We start from the raw sequence: 24749 nt of genomic DNA, 5'->3' as shown, positions 1-24749 counted from the left end.
AGCAGTGCCATTCCACCATTATTTTTTTTTTGTCGAATAAAAAATAACCGTATTTGATCTTGGAAGAAGGGGAAGGAAAACCGAAAGAGGAAAAACTAAAAAAAGACCCAGTGACGATATAATCTGCCTGATGAAGGCATTCACATGTCAATAACATAATGCGATCCCGGCACTTACACCTCTCGTCTCCACTATCGCTGACGTAGATCTGTTATTTCTTCCGCCTTCTGTTTTGTAGCTACTGTATGAGCCGTGCGCTGGCCTCCGTGTACGACGTGGTCCTTACCGCCGCTCACTTGCCCAATCTGCAGACAAACGCGTCCCAGAATTCTGAAAACGGTAAAACCATTATCGTGGATGCGAAGAGATATCAGGTCAGTGTCATTACAGGTTAACTTTGATATAAAACATTATCTGCTAAATTGTGAGACTTAAAAAAGTAAACTGTGAAGCACCGTAGGCGAAATAATCCTACACATCTTCTATAGAGTGTGTATATAATTTATTACAGCGATACCATTGTGAATGCAGCCTATCCACACTATCCATTCACTAGAGAGCAGTGACATCACTGAGAATGCAGCCTATCCATTCACTAGAGAGCGGTGACATCACTGAGAATGCAGCCTATCCATTCACTAGAGAGCGGTGACATCACTGAGAATGCAGCCTATCCATTCACTAGAGAGCGGTGACATCACTGAGAATGCAGCCTATCCATTCACTAGAGAGCGGTGACATCACTGAGAATGCAGCCTATCCATTCACTAGAGAGCGGTGACATCACTGAGAATGCAGCCTATCCATTCACTAGAGAGCGGTGACATCACTGAGAATGCAGCCTATCCATTCACTAGAGAGCGGTGACATCACTGAGAATGCAGCCTATCCATTCACTAGAGAGCGGTGACATCACTGAGAATGCAGCCTGTCCATTCACTAGAGCGGTGACATCACTGAGAATGCAGCCTGTCCATTCACTAGAGAGCGGTGACATCACTGAGAAAGAAGCCTATCCATTCACTAGAGAGCGGTGACATCACTGAGAATGCAGCCTATCCATCACTAGAGAGCGGTGACATCACTGAGAATGCAGCCTATCCATTCACTAGAGAGCGGTGACATCACTGAGAATGCATCCTATCCATCACTAGAGAGGGGTGACATCACTGAGAATGCAGCCTGTCCATTCACTAGAGAGCGGTGACATCACTGAGAATGCAGCCTGTCCATTCACTAGAGAGCGGTGACATCACTGAGAATGCAGCCTGTCCATTCACTAGAGAGCGGTGACATCACTGAGAATGCAGCCTATCCTTTCACTAGAGAGCGGTGACATCACTGAGAATGCAGCCTATCCATTCACTAGAGAGCGGTGACATCACTGAGAATGCAGCCTATCCATCACTAGAGAGCGGTGACATCACTGAGAATGAAGCCTATCCATTCACTAGAGAGCGGTGACATCACTGAGAATGCAGCCTATCCATTCACTAGAGAGCGGTGACATCACTGAGAATGCCTCCTATCCATCACTAGAGAGCGGTGACATCACAGAATGCAGCCTATCCATCACTAGAGAGCGGTGACATCACTGAGAATGCAGCCTATCCATCACTAGAGAGCGACGACATTACCGAGAATGCAGCCTATCCATCACTAGAGAGCGGTGACATCACTGGGAATGCAGCCTATCCATCACTAGAGAGCGGTGACATCACTGAGAATGCAGCCTATCCATTCACTAGAGAGCGGTGACATCACTTCAGAATGCAGCCTATCCATCACTAGAGAGCGGTGACATCACTGAGAATGCAGCCTATCCATCACTAGAGAGCGGTGACATCACTGAGAATGCAGCCTATCCATTCACTAGAGAGCGGTGACATCACTGAGAATGCAGCCTATCCATCACTAGAGAGCGGTGACATCACTGAGAATGCAGCCTATCCATCACTAGAGAGCGGTGACATCACTGGGAATGCAGCCTATCCATCACTAGAGAGCGGTGGCATCACTGAGAATGCAGCCTATCCATCACTAGAGAGCGGTGACATCACTGGGAATGCAGCCTATCCATCACTAGAGAGCGGTGACTTCCTTCCATCTTTATAATCATTGTCTCATTAATGTTTCTTGTTCTGCAGAAAAAAGCGGATCATCAGTTTGTCCCTGATACTGGAAACTTTGCAGCCGCCGTCGGAGGTAATGCAGATATCACATTATCGTATATGATTAGACTGGTTTCTGGCAGGAGGATGAAATCTTTTTTTTTTTTCTCTTAGGAGAAAGTTCTCCAGGAATGAGGGGGGTGGTCGCTGCCCCGATCAGCACGGCCCGAGGGCGAGGAATACTGCGGCTGTTAGCGGATTCGACAACCTCGTGTTAAGGGCCGCCTTAGTGTTGTTTTGTTTTCACCCTTGTTGCATATTCTGGAAGCTTCTCGCGATCTTGTTTCCTATGTTATACCTGACGGCCGCACGTTCTCTCGGCGTCGGAGATACGTTTTAATTTGTCCAGTGAGAGCCGACAGAACTTTATTACATCAGTGTATATTTTCTCTATGTTTAAGGTTTGTTTAAAGACGGGACACAAGTCCACCGTGATCCAATGGGATCCACAGATGAAGAAAATGGAATGATCATTTTACCGTTTTGTGTATACAGCTCCTCTGCTGTCTACCATCGACCATCCTGCAGTTCTCTCCTAGCCGCAGTTTTATTAGAGGATGTTGTATTTCAGGAGCAGGGGCCATAAGCGAGAGTTTTGTTCTTAGTTTGTAATGTCGCTGGTGCACAGTTTTACCTAGGACCTGTATACTCTAAACGGTAACGTTAGCAATACTTAAGACTGTTCACAAAGTTGGTTTATTTTTGCATTTGAGATGTGTAGGAGTAACACAATATGGTTACGGGGTGCATGTAGCCTTTAGCCACTCACTGGCTGATTCTGATGCTCCTCGGGGGTGGGGTTTTCCTAACGATTGTAATTTACAGTTACCGTATTCTTTGGACCATAAGACGCATCGGTCTAAAATAGCAGAAAAAAGATTTTTATTTTTTAAGATGGGGGTCCGTCCTTGTCCATATTTAAGGTATCTTACCTGAGGGCCGGCGGTGGTAGAGCGGGGTCACAGGAGGCATGGTCCCTTCCTCAGGAAGCCGTCGCGGCAGTGCTGCAGTCTTGGGGTATCCCAGCAGTGCGATGCTGGGGTCTGGTGTTGGTGGTGGAGCAGGGTCCCTTCTTCAGGATGTTGGCCGCAGAAATGTGGCGACGTCTCGGCTCAGTGTCCACGGTGAGCAGAGAGCATCACCGGTTTGTCATCGGCCATCTTCCTGAGGCCGCACGTGTGCAGATTGAGATCTCAGTGGCCCTCGTCTTCAGGAAAATGGGCACCGAGATCTCGATGTGTGTGTGTGTGCAGCCTTCGGCGGCCATTTTCCTAAAGCCGAGGGCCGCCGAGATCTCAATCTACGCACACACTGCCTCCAGGGCCCCACGGCTTCAGGAAGATGGCGGCAGGGAAGCAAACGATGCACTCGGCACCGCGGACACCGAGCCTCGGTATCGCCACACCTCTGCCGCCGCCCGTTCCCTGAGGAAGGTACATGCTACACCACTGCCGCAGCCCCCCAGTAAGTCTTCGTTCACACTATCCCCTATTTTCCTCCCAATTTTTTGGGGGGAAAAAAGTGCGTCTTATAGTCTGAAAAATACAGCAATAAATATATAAGGTTTACTGTCTGGGTTTTTTATGGTCCCTAGTGGTGCGGAGATGATTATAGCCCTATAAAAAGCAGACCTCTATAATAAGGATCAGGGTGTGCAATTTTTTGGATTACTACAGAAAATGTAAAGTTTTTTTTCTTTCTCAAAAGTAAAGAATGAAACCCCAAAAGATAGAGGCTGCTGCTCTTCGGGGGAGGTGTCCTGACCTCCCACCCTCCACATTAATGACTGTTCGATGAGGTCTCTGGAAGTTGAATTTAGCTAAGATTACGGCATAGGTTAAATTTAAAAGGGGACGAAAATTTGTGCAGTTTAATTTACATTTGTAGATACCATGTCCATTAAATTTCCCAGACCAGCTCTGCATGGAAACTGGAGGATCTTTTCTTAATTTTTTTTTTCCATTTCCTAATTCAAAAATTCTTCTGGTTGTCCCGGGCAACAGACAACACTTCAGCTTCACACTGCGGTCAGACATGTGACCCGACTCCTTAAAGGGGAAATACAAAAAACAAATCGCAACCTCACCGGTCTACTGGTTGTGTCTGATATGACCGACCCATTAAGAGGATATAATCCTGAATACTGCTTTTATATGTACAGAGAAAAGTCCTCCAAACCTGCCGAGAGTAGGTGGGTCGCACTGAAATGGTGTGTAGGGGGCTCCTGACAGATATTTTCATCTTCAGATTTTTTTTTTTTTTTTTTTTTTTTAAAGAAATAAGTTTCTTCTGGCAATGATCTGTTCCCATTTATAAAAGAAAAAAAAAAAAAGTTTCTGGTCTTGGAAAATGATGACAAAAGCAAAATAGGAAATTGACGATTTTTTTTTTCACCACTTAAATAAAAAAAATAAATAAAACCTATAGATGTTTGGTATGTGCGTACTCACACTGACCTGGAGAATCATAGTGTCGGTCAGTTTAACCATAAGGTGAATTTAAAATAAAAGTGTGGAATTGCCCCCTTGTTTTTTTTGCAATTTCGCTGCACTGAGAATTTTTTTCCCCCGTTTTTCAGTACACGATGTGGTAGAATGAATGGTGTCATACTAAGCTACAAGTCCTTAACTTTATTTTTTCATCGATATAACCTGATGGTTCTTGAAATAAGGGGGGGGGGGAATAAAAAAAAAAATCGCCCAGTGATTAAAAGGGTTGTCCAGAGGGGGGAAAAAAATTTATACTCTAGAGGTTGTCCACTACTTTTTGATTGAGGATAGGTCGGTGTCTGATTGGCGCGGGCGCCGGCCGATCAGCTGTTATCGCCAGTCGGAAGTACTCACTCGCGCAGTTTGCCGTATGCTGATAGGACTCAGCTGTGGACACTATCTGAAGACTGCCAGCTTCGCGAGAACTTCTGGCCGGCCGCCGCCGATACATAACAGCTGATCAGCGGGGGTCGGCCTCCGGCCAATCAGACATTGACCTAGCCTAAAGAATAGGTAATCACAAAGCAGTGGACAACCTCTAATACTTGCTCATAAGTCTTTCCATGGTCTTGTCTAGGCTGCAATTATTATCGGGGCTAAAATTAGGCAACTCAAAATCAATCTAAACACAGAGCAAACCGGGCAGTGCCAGTATGAAGCGCTTCACCACTCTGGCCAGTGCCAAGGAGGCAGTGGTGACCACCAGCCTGACGGGTGAGCGAGAGCATGCCGCAAGGAATGGCGTAGCTGGGTCTGTGGTAAGAGCATCAGGAGGACGAGGGATGAGATGCAGGATGGTGGAGAAAGGATGAGATGGAAGACGGATGAGATGCAGGATGGTGGAGAAAGGATGAGATGTAAGAGGAATGAGATACAGGAGACAAGAGGAATGAGATACAGGAGATAGAAGAGGGATGAGATGCAGGATGGTGGAGGAAGGATGAGATGGAAGAGGGATGAGATGCAGGATGGTGGAGGAAGGATGAGATGGAAGAGGGATGAGATGAAGGAGATGGAAGGGGGATGAGATGCAGGACGGTGGAGGAAGGATGAGATGAAGGAGATGGAAGAGGGACGAGATGCAGGATGGTGGAGGAAGGATGAGATGGAGGCTGCTCTGGGAAATGTAGTTTTCTAACAGCACGTTTTTTTCCCCCTCCCTAACATGTGATGGGGTCTAAATTGCAGATCCATAGGGGCCAATCCCCCGAATGTCAGTAGGTGGCTGTAACGCCACATCTGTCCTCTTCTGGAAGCTGCTCATGTGTGACCGTGCACAAGGTGGTGTAAGGGATTATAGACCGGGCCTGTACACCAGGTCTGAGCGATGGGTGCAGGTCTCGGGCCCCAGACCGACTATGACCTGTGGGGTATTAGTGGAAAAAAAAATGGAAACCAAAGTCCCAATGTTCAGTATCTCCCACCATGCACATGACACACCATTTTATAATTAATCAGGTTGTAGAAGATATTGGTCCATCCGGTAAATAATCCTACAAGATATCTGGATGTACGGAGACAAACGGAGGAGGAGGAAGGTCCATATGTCATCTACCAATACCGGCCATTTCATCTTTATATACGTTTAATATTGCTGTAATCATACCGATGTGGAATGAGGAGAACCATATTGCCAAGTCATTTTTATCACATTGTACGGCGTAAAATACAATAGCAGAATGGCAGGGATTTTTGTACATGATGTGGTAAAATGAAGTGGCGTCTTACAAAAGTACAACTTGTCCCGCAGAAAACAAGCCCTGATCAGCCTATGTGGACGTGAAAAAAAAAATTGGGGCTCTTGGAAAAAGGCGAGGAAAACACAGAAATTGGCAGAGGCAGGAAGGGGTTAAAAAAATATATTGATGCAAAAAAAAAACCACTGATAAAGGCTAGCCACTCATTTTAAAACACTTTAATATGCACAAGATATTTTACACGGTAACAAAAGTTTCACAAAAAGAAAAAAAATATTTTCGGTCAAACATAAAATACTTGACTATCTAGTTTGCTGCCTACTTTGTTTTTTTTCCAGCACCATTGGGCAATATAATGTCCACCACAAACAGGACTGACTAAAGATCCCACTGAAATTGGTTGCCAAGAAATATCTTTTGGGGTACGGCTATGGGCTTCAGTTCTACCCCCCATGCTAAACGCGGATGTTCCCCCAACAGTAGAGAAAATGGGCAACAATTGTTTTCACTCAGTGGCCACATGGATTATGTCACACATTACGCCCCTTGACTTGCATGACACGTAATACCCAATCAGTCCTGCAGGAGGCAGTCAAAATTCACCCATTTCAACAATGTAATCCTGAAAAAAAAAAGCAAATAAAAAAGTCTAATGATTTCCAGTGCAGCATGATAATATAAAAAAGTGATGCTTTGATCCCACAAATGTCTTTAATTGAATTTATGCATTTTCTTCCAGTACAAAAAAGAAAAAAAAAAAAGTCAAACTGGGATCTGCTTACGCTCCCTCCCGTCGATTACGTATTCCTGATGACAGTTCTGATACAAACCAGTTTTAAAAAATAAAAAACAGCCATAAATTGCCCAATTAGGTGTCTACAGGATCAATGACCAGGCGCGGTTTATTTTTTGGCAGCATTGGAGGTTTCTGCGGTGGGATGTCCTCCAAATCGTCATCCTCGCCTTCGTCCTGATAGTACTGTTGTTGCTGCGGCTGCTGCTTCTGCATTTGCTTCTTCTGTTGCGGCTGCTGCTCAGGTTCCTCCTCTTCTTCCTCTTCTCTGTCCCTAAGTTAGGAACCAATCAGAAATTACAAAGATAAGAATTATGGCACTGCCTTTTAGTTTATTATTTAAATGTTGTTACATAGGAGTTCCATCATGACATTATCCGGTTACATCCAAAGCTGCATCCAGAATCCAACCAGCTACCCCTTGGAGTAAACACTGCTGCCCAGATTCATCAAGACTGGCATTTTGTACTTAAGTCTTGATAAAGGGAGCCCCTCATCAAAAAAGGTTTTGGAGGGGCTGACAAATAGGCTGACCTTTGTGCATTAGTTTCTGCGGAGTATTAGATGCATGGATCTGGAAAGCATCTGTTTATCCCATGTAAGGCCAATCTCGCACGTCCAGATAATTCCGGTACCGGAAAAATCGGTACCGGAGTTATCCGTGTCCGTGAGCTCACGTGGCACACGTGCGGCAGCTGTGTGCCGACTGAGAACCACACGGACCGTGCAGGAGACAGCGCTACAGTAAGCGCTGTCCCCAGCGTGGTGCTGAAGCCGCCATTCATCCATTCTCTCCAGCCGCGTTCGCTGGAGAGAAGGAATGAAAAATCAATGTTTTTTTTATTATTTTTGTCTTTAAAATCAAGTTCCTTGTCACCTCCCACCCCCTGTGCGCCCGCCCGCTGGAAATAAAATACCCAGCTGCCTCGATGCTTCCTCTCAGCGCCACAGCTTGTCCTGTATGAGCGGTCACGTGGTGCCGCTCATTACAGTGATGAATATGCGGCTCCACCCTTATGGGTGCGGTACGTGTTTTACACGGACCCATTGACTTTAATGGGTCCGTGTGATCTGTGCGCTCCCATGAACACTGACATGTCTCCGTGTTTTTCAAACGGACACACGGTCTGCGAAAACACGCTGACGTGTGCAGAGACACATTGATTTTAATGTGTCTACGTGAGTCAGTGTCTCCGGTACGTGAGGAAACTGTCACCACACGTACCGGAGCCACTGATGTGAAACAGGCCTAAGGCAGGCAGGCTATTGCAGTCTTGCTATTACAGACTGGGGTGACCCTGCTGTGAATAACGGATGGGTTGGGTTACTGGATAAAGAGGAAAGTGTGCTTCGACTACTGGGGGGGGGGAGAAGGGGAAGGCACGCTGTGGCTACTGGGGGGGAGAAGGGGAAGGCACGCTGCGGCTACTGGGGGGAGAAGGGGAAGGCACGCTGCGGCTACTGGGGGGGGGAGAAGGGGAAGGCACGCTGCGGCTACTGGGGGGGAGAAGGGGAAGGCACGCTGTGATTACGGGGGGGAGAAGGGGAAGGCACGCTGCGGCTACTGGGGGGGAGAAGGGGAAGGCACGCTGCGGCTACTGGGGGGGAGAAGGGGAAGGCACGCTGTGGCTACTGAGGGGGAGAAGGGGAAGGCACGCTGTGGCTACTGGGGGGAGAAGGGGAAGGCACGCTGTGACTACTGGGGGGAGAAGGGGAAGGCATGCTGTGACTACTGAGGGGAGAAGGAAGGCACGCTGTGACTACTGGGGGAAGAAGGAAGGCACACTACTGAGGGGAGAAGGGGAAGGCGCGCTGTTACTACTGGGGGAGAAGGGGAAGGCACGCTGTTACTACTGGGGGGACAAGGGGAAGGCACGCTGTGACTATTGAGGGGAAAAGGGGAAGGTATGTTACAGCTACTGGAGGAAAACAGGAAGACAAGCTGTGACTACTGAGGGAAAAAGGGAAACGCATGATGCGACTACAGGAAGAAAAGGAGAAGGGCATGCTGCAACTACTGAGTGTCACGCTGTGACTGTTCGTGACTAGAGAAATGGGCCATGTACGGTTCCTAGGACTGGGTCCCTAACTATCCCTGCTCCCAAAAGTACCACTAAAGGTGAGGTTTGGGCAACCAGCCTTACTATTCCCATGTTATTCCCTAAGCTGTCCCCTCCCTGTCCCCAGGAGGCCTGGAACAGAAATGCTAGAGTATCAACACACAAGACAGACAGGGATAACAGAAAGCAACAAACACCAAAGGTAAAGAGGTATATAGGGAAGGGTAGGAATGTAACCAAATGGGAATAGGACAATGAGGAAAGCATACACCCAAAACCAGCAGCACACATCAATCTCCAGTAGCAACAATGATCTCCAACTCAGCACAGCAACTCCAAATTAGCTAGGAAGTAAAACTTTCAATCACAAGGAAGAGAAGGTCTCACCAGATTTTATAAGGAGAGGAAATGACCAGATCAGGAACAGCTGTGAGATAGAGCTGCAAGTTTCTAACCAGCACAGAAGAGTCACTAACCTACTCAGCACCAAAGGAAATGGAATCCGGAAAAAACAGGCTAAATGGCAGATATGCGATTTACAATTCGTAGTGATTTTCTAACCCCAGATCTCCCAGGAGGTCGTTACACCGAGTAGGAAAAAGAGGAAGGCATGCTGCGACTACTGAGGGGAGAATGGAAAGGGATGCTACGACTACTGAGGAGAAGGGGAAACTGCTGTGAGTACAGAAGTGACAAGGTTAAGGCATGCTGCAGATACTGGTTGCAAAAAGGCATGCTGCAGCTACAGGAGGAAGAGGGGAAGACGTGCTGCAGCTACAGGAGGAAGAGGGGAGAAGACATGCTGCAGCTGCAGGAGGAAGAGTGAAAGACGTGCTGCAGCTACAGGAGGAAGAGGGGAAGACGTACTGCAGCTACAGGAGGAAGAGTGGAAGACATGCTGCAGCTACAGGAGGAAGAGTGGAAGACGTGCTGCAGCTACAGGAGGTAGAGGGGAAGACGTGCTGCAGCTACAGGAGGAAGAGGGGAGAAGACATGCTGCAGCTACAGGAGGAAGAGTGAAAGACGTGCTGCAGCTACAGGAGGAAGAGTGGAAGACGTGCTGCAGCTACAGGAGGAAGAGGGGAAGACGTGCTGCAGCTGCAGCTACAGGAGGAAGAGGGGAAGACTTGCTGCAGCTACAGGAGGAAGAGGGGAGGACGTGCTGCAGCTACAGGAGGAAGAGGGAAAGATGTGCTGCAGCTACAGGAGGAAGAGGGGAGGACGTGCTGCAGCTACAGGAGGAAGAGGAAAAAAGACGTGCTGCAGCTACAGGAGGAAGAGTGGAAGACATGCTGCAGCTACAGGAGGAAGAGGGGAAGACGTGCTGCAGCTACAGGAGGAAGAGGGGAGGACGTGCTGCAGCTACAGGAGGAAGAGTGGAAGATGTGCTGCAGCTACATGAAGAAGAGTGGAAGACGTGCTGCAGCTACAGGAGGAAGAGGGGAAGACATGCTGCAGCTACAGGAGGAAGAGGGGAAGACGTGCTGCAGCTACAGGAGGAAGAGGGGAAGACGTGCTGCAGCTACAGGAGGAAGAGGGGAAGAGTGATGCAGCTACAGGAGGAAGAGGGGAAGACGTGCTGCAGCTACAGGAGGAAGAGGGGAAGACGTGCTGCAGCTACAGGAGGAAGAGTGGAAGACGTGCTGCAGCTATTAGGTGAAAAGGAGAAGCGTGCTGTGACTACTGTGGAAAAGGAGATCGCATTCTGCGACTACTGAGCAGAGGATACTGTGACGGGGGGGGGGGGGATCTTGTTTTCACTAGTGTTGGAAGGATCCCCGCTTTGACTACTGGTAAATGGAGGGTGTTGGGTACTTCCGGGATTAGAAGGAAACTCCATGTGGATATTTGATGGATTCACTTGAATATTTTCATAGAAAATTATAGGCGGGGAGATACTTATGTAGGCTTTGGTGAGAACTTACCCCATCTCATAATCCTCTTTGTCGTCGCGGTCCCGGCAGCAGCAGCAGTAGGCGATGACACCGATGGCTATGATTCCGAGTAGGCTGCCCCCAATTACTCCAGCATACAAGGCTATGTTCATGGACGCTGTTCAAGAACAAAAAAAATAAGTTATGTATCAGGACATTAATCATCTGAGGCGACCATATGTTCCAGGGGGAATAAAACCAAGAGTCACTTGCAGAGGAGGATGTGGATGTACGTGTAGATCACAGACTAAATACCAGCAGGCAATGCCAATCAGCAGCTTCTAAAGCCATTAAAAGATGTATTAAAAGATGTAAGAACTCGCAGGACAGGGACGTAATATTACAACTTTAGTCAGAAAGAATCAAATCAGAAGATGCTGTACCTAATATCCACACCATGCTCAACCCCAAATGGGAGAGCCACTAAGGGAGATATATACACTCAATCAAGATGGACACTCCTAACATAGCAATAAACCAAGGACAAATGGAGTTAAAGTCCATAAATATATTTTTATTAGTTGTAAAATGGCATCCATAGCCGAAATGACATACAAAAAATCATCATAAACCAAGTATATATACTTGGTTTATGATGATTTTTTGTATGTCATTTCGGCTATGGATGCCATTTTACAACTAATAAAAATATATTTATGGACTTTAACTCCATTTGTCCTTGGTTTATTATTACAACTTTAGTGCAGCTTTATCTGGAATATTCAGTTCTGGCCACATGTACTAAGAAGTGCCACAAAACTGATAACGGACATGGAGGATCTTAGTTATGAGGAAACCTTAGAAGAATTAAATTTCTTTAGTTTTGAGAAGAGTAATCTATGATTTAAACTTCTACAATGACATATGGCTCGTACAAAAAGTGTGGTCGAAAGCAGATTAATGTAAAACAAAACACAAAAAAATATCCTCTGGAGATTCAACCTTTCTCCCTCCACCTGGAGAAAGGTAGATTCAATCTCCAGAAGATCCCAGGTTTTTTTTTTTAATCATAAGAACTATTAATCTGGAATATTCAACCTCAGAAAACGATCACAATGGGAACCGATGATGGTTTAAAAAAAAAGAATCTAAGAGGAAATTAAATTTCTTATGTAAAATTCCTGTTCAGTCGACTCGGGATCAGGAGAGAAAATCCTGATCTTTAGGGCAGATTGGGTCACTCATTATGAGTGTACCTGTACCCCATTTGTTTTATCTTTTTTCCAATCCCTCGGATACATGTTTGTTTTTTGTTTTGTTTTTTTTGGGGGGGGGGGGCAACCCAAATTTTTGCCTTCCGGAAGGATTTAGCATGGGCTTCAGGTTCGCGTGCTCTTGTCCAGGAGGACGTTCCTATAATCAAAGATGACTGACGAGGGGAAGGCTGGCATCTTACGTGCTGTCACGGCCAGGGTGATATTACAGAAGTCCGTTCCGATTTTATTGGTGGACGTGCAGAGGAAGAATCCCGAAGACTCCATCGAAATGTTCTTCAAGGTGAGTTCTCCTTTTTCTAAAGCAGGAAGGAAACAATCAATACTTAGTGGAACGGATCATCATCTAGCGCTTGGATTCTGGGTTCAAATTAAAACAGAGCCCGTCATTCTTTTTTCTTTTTTTTTTTTCCCAGATACAGAACAGCGCCACCCTACTACTATGTCTGGTACTGCAGGGCTCCAGGGTATGCAGATCTGCTGCAATACCAGACACGGCGCGCGGGGTCTCTGGAATAAGTTTTATCCTCGCTCGACTCCACTTTAATTGGCCTTTGTGTGCAGCGCGACAGTTTATGTTGGCGCTATACGAGTAGATACCTATTACTGCAGTCTGCGGTAGTGCCCGTTCCACATCTTGTGGGGTGTAGCTCTTCCATGAGTAGCTAGGAATCGGAGACCCCTCTTCTGAGTTACATGTCAGTTTTATGGTCTGGCCGTATTCTGTCGTCCCCTCAATTCCACAAACTGGTTTTGATGGAGCCACTGGTGAGAGGAGAAAAAAACATGACATTAATGAACGTTCTGTGTAAATTGCAGATTTTCTGAGACTTTAGAGTTTGTGCAAATACTCCCTGATGACTTGAAGTAAGAAATTACATGAAGAGCAGCTCAAAATACAGCGGCGAGCCAGTCCCACCCCAAACAGGGTCCTCTTCATACCAGACATAGGAGGTTTTAGGTCATCCTGGGCCTGCAGCTCCTCACATGGAGTAAAGTCTGTGCCCACCTAAAGGAAACCAAGACCCCCATGTATCCACCCCCAAAGAAAACAGACCCTCCATCAATCCATCCCCCCATAGATATCAGAGACCAGATGTATCCACCCCCAGAGAGAGACAAGACCCCATCTATCTAAACCCATAGTTAAGACGCCCATCTACCCTCCATCTGATACCGAAGAGAACGGAGACCCTATTTTTATACCCTCCAAAGAGAGCAGAGACCTCATCTAGCCAACCCCCCAAAGGGAACAAAGACCCCTATGTATCCACCCCCGAAGAGAACAGAGACCCCCATTTATCCAAACCTCAAAGAAAGATAAGACACCATCTATCTACCCACAAAAAAGAACCAAGACCCCATGTCTGCCCTGATCTGCCACAAAGTAGATAAACCTCCATCTATCTTCCCCCAAAGAGAACAGAGACCCCCATCTATCCACCCCCAAAGATAACAGAGACCCCCATGTATCCACCCCCAAAGAGAACAGAGACCCCTATGTATCCGCCCCCAGAGAAAACAGAGATCCCCAACTATCCAAACCCCAAAGAGAAACAAGACCCCATCTATCCACGAGCTAAAAAGAACTGAGACCCCCATAGGTCTGCCCCAATCTGCCTCACAGTAGAGAAACCTCTATTTGCCCCAAAGAGAGCAGAGACCCCCATATAACACCCCAGAGAGAATCAAGACCTCCATCTGTCCACCCCACAAGAGAACAGAGACCCCCATCTGTCGTTAATGAGAACCGGAGACCCCCTTCCAGCCTCCAAACAGAACTGAGATCCCATCCATAAGCCCCTAAGGCATCCAGAGACCCCTTATATCCGACCCCAAAAAAACACGAGACCCCTTATATCCGACCCCAAAGAGACACGAGACCCCTTATATCCGACCCCAAAGAGACACGAGACCCCTTATATCCGACCCCAAATAATAATAGTTCCCTCATCTATGTGACCCCAGAGAGCACTGAAACTCCGAAATGTCAGACCCCAGAGCGAATCAAACCCCCATCTATCTGACCCCCCAAAAAACAGAGACCCCCGTGTACCCGACCCCAAAGTGAGTTAAGCCTCAGTACATGAGCAATTACCTATGAGCCATAGCGGGTCCCCCTTTTACCATGCCTTCTGTGACGTCCCACCACAGAGAGCCCGCTCCCACCACAGAGAGCCCGCTCCCACCACAGAGAGCCCACCCCCACCACAGAGAGCCCACTCCCACCACAGTGAGCCCACTCCCACCACAGAGAGCCCACTCCCACCACAGTGAGCCCACTCCCACCACAGTGAGCCCACTCCCACCTCAGTGAGCCCACCCCCACCACAGTGAGCCCACTCCCACCACAGAGAGCCCACCCCCACCTCAGTGAGCCCACCCCCACCACACTGAGCCCACCCCCACCACACTGAGCCCACTCCCACCACAGAGAGCCCACCCCCACCACACTGAGCCCACCCCCACCACACTGAGCTCACTCCCACCACACTGAGCCCACTCCCACCACAGAGAGCCCACTCCCACCACAGAGAGCCCACTCCCACCACAGAGAGCCCACCCCCACCACAGTGAGCCCACCCCCACCACAGAGAGCCCACCCCCACCACAGAGAGCCCACCCCCACCACAGAGAGCCCACTCCCACCACAGAGAGCCCACTCCCACCACAGAGAGCCCACCCCCACAATAGAGAGCCCACCCCCACCACAGAGAGCCCACTCCCACCACAGAGAGCCCACCCCCACCACAGTGAGCCCACCCCCACCACAGAGAGCCCACCCCCACCACAGAGAGCCCACCCCCACCACAGAGAGCCCACTCCCTTAGCTGGGATCCCCGGGGATCAGCCCTGATCTGGAGAGACACCGGGTGTGTAATATCCCTGCAGCGCCTCCACAGGAGAGATGAAGTATTGCACAGGGCTTATAATGTGCAGACCAGAGACCCTCTTGTAACCGATGCTTCTGATTGGAGGGATCCAGCGTTCGTTAACCCTTTATATGAAAGCCTCCATCACGCAGGATTCCCTCCGTCATCCCGTCGATCATTTTACCTACCCAAGACGACAAGGTCCATTTTGACAGAACGGGTTCCTTTGAAATCGTCGGGAATTTGGACTTCACACTGATAGGTCCCGTTATCGTCCATCCTGAGCTGATCGATGACAATCGAGGCGTCATTTGTTTTGAAGCTGCCGGTAAACGACACCCTATCCTTATACTGTTCGTCGCTTTGGTTTCTGCTTCCCAGGAAGGCAAGCGCTACAGTCTGAAAAAAAAAAAAAAAGGATAAATTTCAAGGGTCGGCGTTACTAATTTATTTGATTTACTTGGCTATTTCTGATTGGAGCATGGGGTGTGCTAACTTTTTCAATATAATGTGATTGACACATGCAGTACCGTAATTCACCAGAGCTGGTGACCAAATATTCCCATAAGAGCCAATGCAACAGCGCCCCCATCAGATATCTAGAGTACAGAATACTTCTCGTAGCTGAGGGGAGCAAGAGGTTGGATGTTACACACTGGGTGGGGTGGGGGGTCTGAGGGTCCGGATGTGAAACTGGAATCCACTGGTTACCATGTGCCACCCAGCAATTCCAGCTTTTATTTTTGTTATTTGATTCCCCATTTTTTGGTAAAAGGGGACCCAACAGGAGTCCATGCACAACACCAAACCCCATGATATCGCGTCATCGCGGCCCATGAAGGATATACCCTATTTGCCCACCATGGAGACCTCGCAGACGCGGCAGGGAACCTCCTGGCACCCGATGCCTCTTTATACGCCGGTATTTACGCTCGCGCTCACAGACTGGCGCTTCGTTACCTCTTCGGGAAGCTTCTTCCACCATATGCTGCTTCCGCTGAAGTCCGTGACCGTGGTTTGGTACTGACATTGCAGTTTGGCACTTTTTCCTCTCGCTGCTTCGACTACTTTTTGTGGTGCCTGTACGGTGATGGCGCCGACCGCTATTAACACTGGAGGAGGGGAGAAAAGACAATTAACAAGATGGCGGACATGACAGATCCGATTACAGAATCACAGATATATCCGGAAAAGTGACAACAAATATGGCCGCCGTCTGCCCCCAAAAGGGGGTACAGCAATCATACCCGAGCCCGGGAAAGCCCAAAGGAGCCGTCGCCCACCTGCGCCGCAGGCGGCTACATCACAGCTCATATTGCTGATGGACTTGGTGTTTGTTTTCTCACCATTGCGGTGAGTGAATGTGGAGGCAGCGACGCTGTGCACAGTCTGCGCTCAGCCCAGGACAGGATACATCGGATCCAGTGTGGACCATGCTCTGTGAGCCGCACACAGTGTATCAGGCTGGAGACCACAGAGCATGCTCCACACTGGACACATTGTATCCACTTCTCGGCTGGATAATGAGGAGTTTCTGCCTCTGAATCAAAACCAACTGCAAGCGAAAGTGACAATAAAATCTATTAGAAAGTGAAATCATCAAAATCCACAACACAGAATATCAGTCATAAAGGAGGCGAGATCCACACGCGGGCACTGTACCTGGCCTCACCAAGGGAGAACCAACGTCACCCGTGGGCACTGTACCCAACCTCACCCACAAGGACCATACCCGACCTCACCCACTGGGACTATACCCCACCTCACCCACGGGCACCATTCCTGACCTCACCCACGGGCACCATACCCGACCTCACCCACGGGCACCACACCCAACCTCACCCATGGGGACTGACCTCACCCACGGGCACCATACTCGACCTCACGCATGGACACCACACCCAACCTCACCAACAGGAACCAACCTCACCCACAAGGACCATACCCGACCTCACCCACAAGGACCATACCCGACCTCACCCACAGGGACCGACCTCACCCACGGGCACCATACCCGACCTCACCCACGGGCACCACACTCGACCTCACTTGCGAGGACCTACCTCACCCACGGGCACCATATCCGACCTCACCCACAGGCACCATACTCAACCTCACCCACGGGCACCATACCCGACCTCATCAACATTAACCAACCTCACCCACAAGGACCATACCCAACCTCACCCACGGGCACTGACCTCTCCCTCCTCTGTACACAGAGATGCAACTGCATAATGTAATCTTTGAGATCAGGCAAACTGCTCGGTCTCCAGGAATTTCTCAGTGTTTTTAGTCTCTTGTTGCTACAAAGAAACCATCAACAAGTTGCTGATGTCAGATCCCGGCACTGCTACATGTTTCTATAATCTTATCAGTTATACATATCATTAAAGGGTATTCCCATCTTCAAGATCCTCTCCCAATATGTATTAGGTATACTAATAATAATATTAGCAAATGCCTCCAGTTAGAAATCTAGTATAGTTCTTCTGGTTCGCTATGTTCCTTACCCCATGTGCAGGGCATTACAATAGCTTAAGTATCCATGGCTACAACCTCTCATTATAGGGACAGTTAGTTGCTAAGCTACTGCAATGACCTGCACATGGAGTAAGCGACATAGCTAATCAGGAGAACTATACTACATTTGTAATTGGAGGTATTTGCTAATATTATTACACCTGTTATATATTGAGATAGGATCTTGGAGATGGGGAATACCCCTTTAAATGTTCATGTATTGAGGATATCGGCCGTCCTGGGCGTTCATTACTTGGTTATATGATCCAGCAGAAACATCTAGCCTACTTTTTGACTGTTTCCAGGAAGCAAGTGATCATTTTTATACAGAAGAAAAATAAACTAAAGAAAACAAGTCAGATCCATGTTTGGTGTCCAAATCCCCGGCTGCCCCACCTGCGACTCAAAGGTCTTGTGTTTTATTGCTCAGTAATGACATTTTTTCATCATGCTCATCATCCATAATAATAAACGAATCACTGACTAAGCGGTGGATTATAAAGAGGAGGGAGATCTGAATTCTGTCATTAGTCACAAACAGCCAGAGGATTAGAAAAACATGACTGCCTTCTTCCAAAAACAGCGCCACCGCCTAGCCGCAGGTTGTGTGTGGTAGTGCAGCTCTGACATCTTCACTTCAATAGGGTATAACCCATTATTACAGCCCAATATCTTTTTTTTTTTTCTGGTGAGAACTTTTCTCAAATCAATATTCATGGTTTCGGAATTAAATATTAAAAAAGCGTTAATAGGCAAGATGATCATAAAGACTGTTACCCCCAAATCGTTACTTTTCTTATTCCAGCTCATACAGGAGAGGTCCCAGCAATCCCTTTTTTGCTTTTAAATTGTACCGTCTGCGTTATATAATTACAAGGCTAACGAGAAAATATCTAATCAGAAGGGAATTGTTATTTGTGCAATTCCCTGGACAGGTTATCAGGGTCTCCTTTTTGGACTATCCCTACTGATTAAGGGTTGTTCTGTTGCAGGATTCCCCAGCGACCTGCAGCAAGATTCCCCAGCGACCTGTCCCAGGATTCCCCAGCGACCTGCCCCAGGATTCCCCAGCGACCTGCCCCAGGATTCCCCAGCGACCTGCCCCAGGATTCCCCAGCGACCTGCCCCAGGATTCCCCAGCGACCTGCCGCAAGATTCCCCAGCGACCTGCCCCAGGATTCCCCAGCGACCTGCCCCAGGATTCCCCAGCGACCTGCCCCAGGATTCCCCAGCGACCTGCCCCAGGATTCCCCTGCGACCTGCCCCAGGATTCCCCAGCGACCTGCCCCAGGATTCCCCAGCGACCTGCCCCAGGATTCCCCAGCGACCTGTAGCAAGATTCCCCAGCGACCTGCCGCAAGATTCCCCAGCGACCTGCCGCAAGATTCCCCTGTGACCTGCCCCAGGATTCCCCAGCGACCTGCCCCAGGATTCCCCAGCGACCTGCCCCAGGATTCCCCAGCGACCTGCAGCAAGATTCCCCAGCGACCTGCCGCAAGATTACCCCGCGACCTGCCCCAGGATTCCCCAGCGACCTGCCCCAGGATTCCCCAGCGACCTGCCCCAGGATTCCCCAGCGACCTGCCCCAGGATTCCCCAGCGACCTGCCCCAGGATTCCCCAGCGACCTGCCGAAAAGATTCCCCAGCGACCTGCCCCAGGATTCCCCAGCGACCTGCCACAAGATTCCCCAGCGGCCTGCCGCAAGATTCCCCAGCGACCTGCCGCAAGATTACCCCGCGACCTGCCCCAGGATTCCCCAGCGACCTGCCGCAGGATTCCCCAGCGACCTGCCGCAGGATTCCCCAGCGACCTGCAGCAAGATTCCCCAGCGACCTGCCGCAAGATTACCCCGCGACCTGCCCCAGGATTCCCCAGCGACCTGCCCCAGGATTCCCCAGCGACCTGCCCCAGGATTCCCCAGCGACCTGCCCCAGGATTCCCCAGCGACCTGCCCCAGGATTCCCCAGTGACCTGCATTAATCTATAGCAGTAGGTATTCAGTTTCCCTGCAGCACCACCACAGGAGACATTCAGTATTACACAATTCCAGTTAGAATCAGTGGTTCGTCCATGCAATGTATGAATGTGTTGGATCCTATAGAGAGACAGACGCTCATTGTAGCGGCACCAATTACTAGAGGAGGGTCTGATTAAATTATCTAGAAGGATTCCCGCTCAGAGAGTATTCGGCTCCAGGAATGTGAGGAACGCCCGTCAGTGGGGGGGACGAGGAGTCACCTGGGCGTGTGCCGACTGGTCGGTAATCCAAGGACAAGAGCAAAAAGGAGAAGGGGAAAAAAAAGGTTTAGAATCAGATTCCATGACCCGACAGGTAAAAGGGAAAACGGAATTCTGCACCGATCATTTCCACTAATGTATTCAGCACAAGTGATCACTCCCATCATCCCCGACCCCAGGAGCGGACAATATAACCCCCCCATAGCACACAATGCAGTATCACTCCCATCATCCCCGACCCCAGGAGCGGACAATATAATCCCCCATAGCACACAATGCAGTATCACTCCCATCATCCCCGGGAGCGGACAATATAATCCCCCATAGCACACAATGCAGTATCACTCCCATCATCCCCGGGAGCGGACAATATAATCCCCCATAGCACACAATGCAGTATCACTCCCATCATCCCCGGGAGCGGACAATATAATCCCCCATAGCACACAATGCAGTATCACTCCCATCATCCCCGGGAGCGGACAATATAGTCCCCCATAGCACACAATGCAGTATCACTCCCATCATCCCCGGGAGCGGACAATATAATCCCCCATAGCACACAATGCAGTATCACTCCCATCATCCCCGGGAGCGGACAATATAGTCCCCCATAGCACACAAGGCAGTATCACTCCCATCATCCCCGGGAGCGGACAATATAGTCCCCCATAGCACACAATGCAGTATCACTCCCATCATCCCCGGGAGCGGACAATATAATCCCCCATAGCACACAAGGCAGTATCACTCCCATCATCCCCGGGAGCGGACAATATAATCCCCTATAGCACACAATGCAGTATCACTCCCATCATCCCCGGGAGCGGACAATATAGTCCCCCATAGCACACAATGCAGTATCACTCCCATCATCCCCGGGAGCGGACAATATAGTCCCCCATAGCACACAATGCAGTATCACTCCCATCATCCCCGGGAGCGGACAATATAGTCCCCCATAGCACACAATGCAGTATCACTCCCATCATCCCCGGGAGCGGACAATATAGTCCCCCATAGCACACAATGCAGTATCACTCCCATCATCCCCGGGAGCGGACAATATAGTCCCCCATAGCACACAATGCAGTATCACTCCCATCATCCCCGGGAGCGGACAATATAGTCCCCCATAGCACACAATGCAGTATCACTCCCATCATCCCCGGGAGCGGACAATATAGTCCCCCATAGCACACAATGCAGTATCACTCCCATCATCCCCGGGAGCGGACAATATAGTCCCCCATAGCACACAATGCAGTATCACTCCCATCATCCCCGGGAGCGGACAATATAGTCCCCCATAGCACACAATGCAGTATCACTCCCATCATCCCCGGGAGCGGACAATATAGTACCCCATAGCACACAATGCAGTATCACTCCCATCATCCCCGGGAGCGGACAATATAATCCCCCATAGCACACAATGCAGTATCACTCCCATCATCTCTCCTGGAGGAGCATATACGATCTGACCCCCCAATCCTGCACAGTGAATCCCACCATCGCCAGATCATGGATTTACAATATGAATTAATGGTCAGTGGTGAAACCTGAAGCTCAAGGGCCCGATACAAAATCTCTTACAGGGCCCCCAGCTATCCGTGCGAAGGGACGTTATGGGCCCCTCCAGGTGCAATGCCACCTACTGGTTCCCAGAACATTGGGGGACAGTTGGGGGACAGCTGGGACGCCCCCACACACACGGTCTTCAGGGGGTCTCACTAAGGCTACGTTCACACTTGCGTTGTGCGCCGCAGCGTCGGCGCCGCAACGCACAACGCAAACAAAAACGCAGCAAAACGCATGCACAACGCTGCGTTTTGCGCCGCATGCGTCCTTTTTTTGATTGATTTTGGACGCAGCAAAAATGCAACTTGCTGCGTCCTCTGCGCCCGGACGCGTACGCCGCAGTGACGCATGCGGCGCAAAACGCAAGTGCGACGCATGTCCATGCGCCCCCATGTTAAATATAGGGGCGCATGACGCATGCGGCGACGCTGCGGCGCCCGACGCTGCGGCGCAGACCGCAAATGTGAACGTAGACTAAGGTTGGTTTCGCCTGCGCTCCGTTCCCCTCCGACCTCAGGAGCTCACACTCTCCTCTCCCTGGGCACACAGGCTCTAACCGCAGAGCTCTATCTCCAGGTACGGCGGGCGGGAGCCGGTTTTTCTGGTTTGGGCCGGGCCCCCTCCCCCCTCTCGCCCCAGGTCAGGATTCTTGAGTTCAGTCTCACGGTTGCAGTCCAGCGCCCATTAATATTCCCGGAAAAATGCAAAAAATAAAAATCAGGAAACGCGAATGTAACATTTACTAACGTTCTCTATCGGATCACACCGGGAGAGGCTTAAAGGGATTGTCCAGACAGGAGTAAGTGAAGGGTGAAAAGGTCTGAAACCTTCCAATAGACTTTGTGTTCCAATCTTTCGCCATTTTCACGCTCTCCGCTGTGAGAACACTCAGAGGCGGCCGGAGACAGAGAACTTCTAGCAAAAGCGCCACGTTCTGCGCATTAAGGGCACGTTCACACACAGATGCTTTTCAGCAGCATTTGGTGCAGAAAACATTGCAAACAATTGGAGTTTCTGCTCCAAAATCTCAGCAGAAAGAGCCAGTGAGCTCGGACCCTCAAGCGGCTGCCCACCTTCCAGGACATTTTTTGCTTTTCCTAAGCGCCTGCTTAATTGGGGCGAAACATTTTTTGTGATTGGGTTTCATTAATAATGTTGTCTCACTGTCTATTGCTGGCTGCAGAATAAGCTAACTGAGAATCCGGCAGTGAGCTCGGTATGACGGTCTAATGGGGACTTTGTAACTTTATGTCTGGGGGGGATATGGGAATGTTCACATTCACTGACAGCATGCAGAGATCCTGAGAAAGGTGAAAAATTGAAAAATCAAAATATTCAAAAGTCGACCCGGCTCGGTTATCGACCATTGTTTCCAGGTCCCTATATAAAAAAAAAGTTAGATTATGGTCTGAGCCCACCGTTTCCACAGGGTCTATGGATGCCAGCTCCTGACTTTTCCCCTCCACACATGATGTCATTGGGGGAAGGAGAGGGGGAAGAATCAGGCCCGATGAATTTCAATATCTGATGCCCTTTTTGTTCTGTAGGAGAGAAGCAGCCGCCAGGTTCAAGGGTCAGCCGCCCGTTTTCCTTCTTTCCATTGTAAACTCATGCATGCTCAAGCAAACTGAGCGTGCATATATATGGGAGAATGGAGAGGAAGAGCTGCTTGGCTCAAAGTGCCCCATATACACGAGCGGAGGCTTCACAGGGAAAGAAGCTCAAGAGGTTCAAAGTCTAACAAGGAAAAAAAACTGTAAAACAATAAAGGGTGAAATGTAAAACCTCACATGACCCTAGTTTCTTGGAACGTAAGGAAAATTAAAAAAAATAAAAATAAAACAAGATTAACATATTTGGTATCACCGTATTAGAACTTCCCAAAGGAGAAGGGGAAAGGGGGAAAAAAAGGAAACAAAGGAAAGGAAAAGGAAAGGAAAGGAAAAAGGAAAGGAAAGGAAAAAGGAAAAGAAAGGAAAAAGGAAAGGAAAGGAAAAAGGGAAAGGAAAGGAAAAAGGAAAGGAAAAAGGGAAAGGAAAGGAAAAAGGGAAAGGAAAGGAAAAGGGAAAGGAAAGGAAAAAGGGAAAGGGAAAGGAAAGGAAAAAGGGAAAGGAAAGGAAAAGGGAAAGGAAAGGAAAAAGGGAAAGGAAAAGGGAAAGGAAAAGGGAAAGGAAGGAAAGAAAAGGAAAAAAAGATAAGGGAAAAAAAAAATAAAAATAAAACAAGATTAACATATTTGGTATCACCGTATGAGCAACTTCCCAAAGGAGAAGGGGGAAAGGGGAAAAAAATAGGAAAGAAATGAAAGAAAAAGGAAAAGAAAAATGGAAAGGAGAAGAAAAAGGAAAGGAAAAAAAGAAAGAAAAAGGGAAAGGAATGAAAGAAAAGGAAAAAAGGAAGGAGAAAAAATAAATTAAAAAAAAAAGAAGAAAAGAGGGAAAATGAAAATGGCCTGTATATACATGGAGTCGGCCATCACAGCGCTGCAGTATACGTGAGCGCTATATAAATAATGAGCTGGCAGCCGCCACTTGTGCAGTCGTACCATCGCCCAATACTGATATGAGTGAAACTCAGTAAATGAGTAGCGCCACGTCTTGCACCATATGACGGTATTCACACCGTGCCCGCTCCTCACCTCCGAGGTACGAGGCTCCTGGCAGCAGTGATCTTACCTCAGCTCCTATAGCGGTCGGTATTGCTGCACACAGAGACCCCAATATTAGTCATGTGACACTCCGCTGTGACCCGTGTGCGCCCACAGTACAGGGGTCTAATAGAGGCCGGAGTGTAAGAGCAGATGTTCTGTATGTGACCGTGTGACTGAGCGGGGTATTGGTGCTGTATGAATGATGGGGGATGGCGGTAGTGTATGCGCTGTATCAGTAATAGTGTGGATGATGGGTATTATAGTGTGTGCATTGTATGATCGATATAACGAATACACTGCATGGGTAACAGTGTATGAATGATGGGTATGATGGTACTGGACTGTGCACTGACTGTATGAGTTCATGTATGAGGGGCACTATATAGTGTGTGATATGTACTGTATTATGTATGATCTCTATCAGCAAGTGTGTGATGGACACTATGGTGTGTAAGTACGCTGAGTGATATAGCGTAGATGACGGTACTGGTTTATATATAGTGTGATGGGTGCTATACACTGTA

General features: G+C 48.7%; 2 protein-coding genes across 4 annotated transcripts in view; one reads left to right on the top strand and one right to left on the bottom strand.

Annotated features, from left to right (window-relative positions):
• The window catches only part of MAEL (maelstrom spermatogenic transposon silencer), a 33738-nt gene extending 29299 nt beyond the window's left edge, over nucleotides 1–4439 (top strand). Inside the window, exons 11-14 of one of the 2 annotated variants that reach the window (XR_013223661.1) lie at nucleotides 239–374; nucleotides 2148–2205; nucleotides 2286–3340; nucleotides 3454–4439. Coding sequence is in view for 1 of the 2 variants with exons in the window: in XM_077293751.1 (XP_077149866.1) it covers nucleotides 239–374; nucleotides 2148–2205; nucleotides 2286–2389 (298 nt within the window). In the remaining variant the exon portion in view is untranslated. Of the gene's footprint in view, nucleotides 1–238; nucleotides 375–2147; nucleotides 2206–2285 lie in introns of both variants that reach the window. The other variant, XM_077293751.1, reaches the window with a different exon arrangement.
• Nucleotides 4440–6560: 2121 nt separating this feature from the next.
• Nucleotides 6561–24749, bottom strand: part of GPA33 (glycoprotein A33) — a 29508-nt gene continuing 11319 nt past the window's right edge. The window contains exons 1-7 of one of the 2 annotated variants that reach the window (XM_077293753.1): nucleotides 21653–21727; nucleotides 16192–16343; nucleotides 15420–15630; nucleotides 12959–13123; nucleotides 12541–12657; nucleotides 11136–11262; nucleotides 6561–7424 (exon numbers count right to left, since the gene is read on the bottom strand). In XM_077293753.1, coding sequence (XP_077149868.1) covers nucleotides 7226–7424; nucleotides 11136–11262; nucleotides 12541–12657; nucleotides 12959–13123; nucleotides 15420–15630; nucleotides 16192–16343; nucleotide 21653 — 972 coding nt within the window. In that variant the 5' untranslated portion in view covers nucleotides 21654–21727 and the 3' untranslated portion in view covers nucleotides 6561–7225. Of the gene's footprint in view, nucleotides 7425–11135; nucleotides 11263–12540; nucleotides 12658–12958; nucleotides 13124–15419; nucleotides 15631–16191; nucleotides 16344–21652; nucleotides 21728–24749 lie in introns of those variants that run through there. The other variant, XM_077293752.1, reaches the window with a different exon arrangement.

The sequence above is a fragment of the Ranitomeya variabilis genome, chromosome 3 (assembly GCF_051348905.1).
Source record: "Ranitomeya variabilis isolate aRanVar5 chromosome 3, aRanVar5.hap1, whole genome shotgun sequence".
Taxonomy (NCBI): Eukaryota; Metazoa; Chordata; class Amphibia; order Anura; family Dendrobatidae; genus Ranitomeya; species Ranitomeya variabilis.
This window is presented reverse-complemented; position numbering and strand designations above follow the sequence as displayed.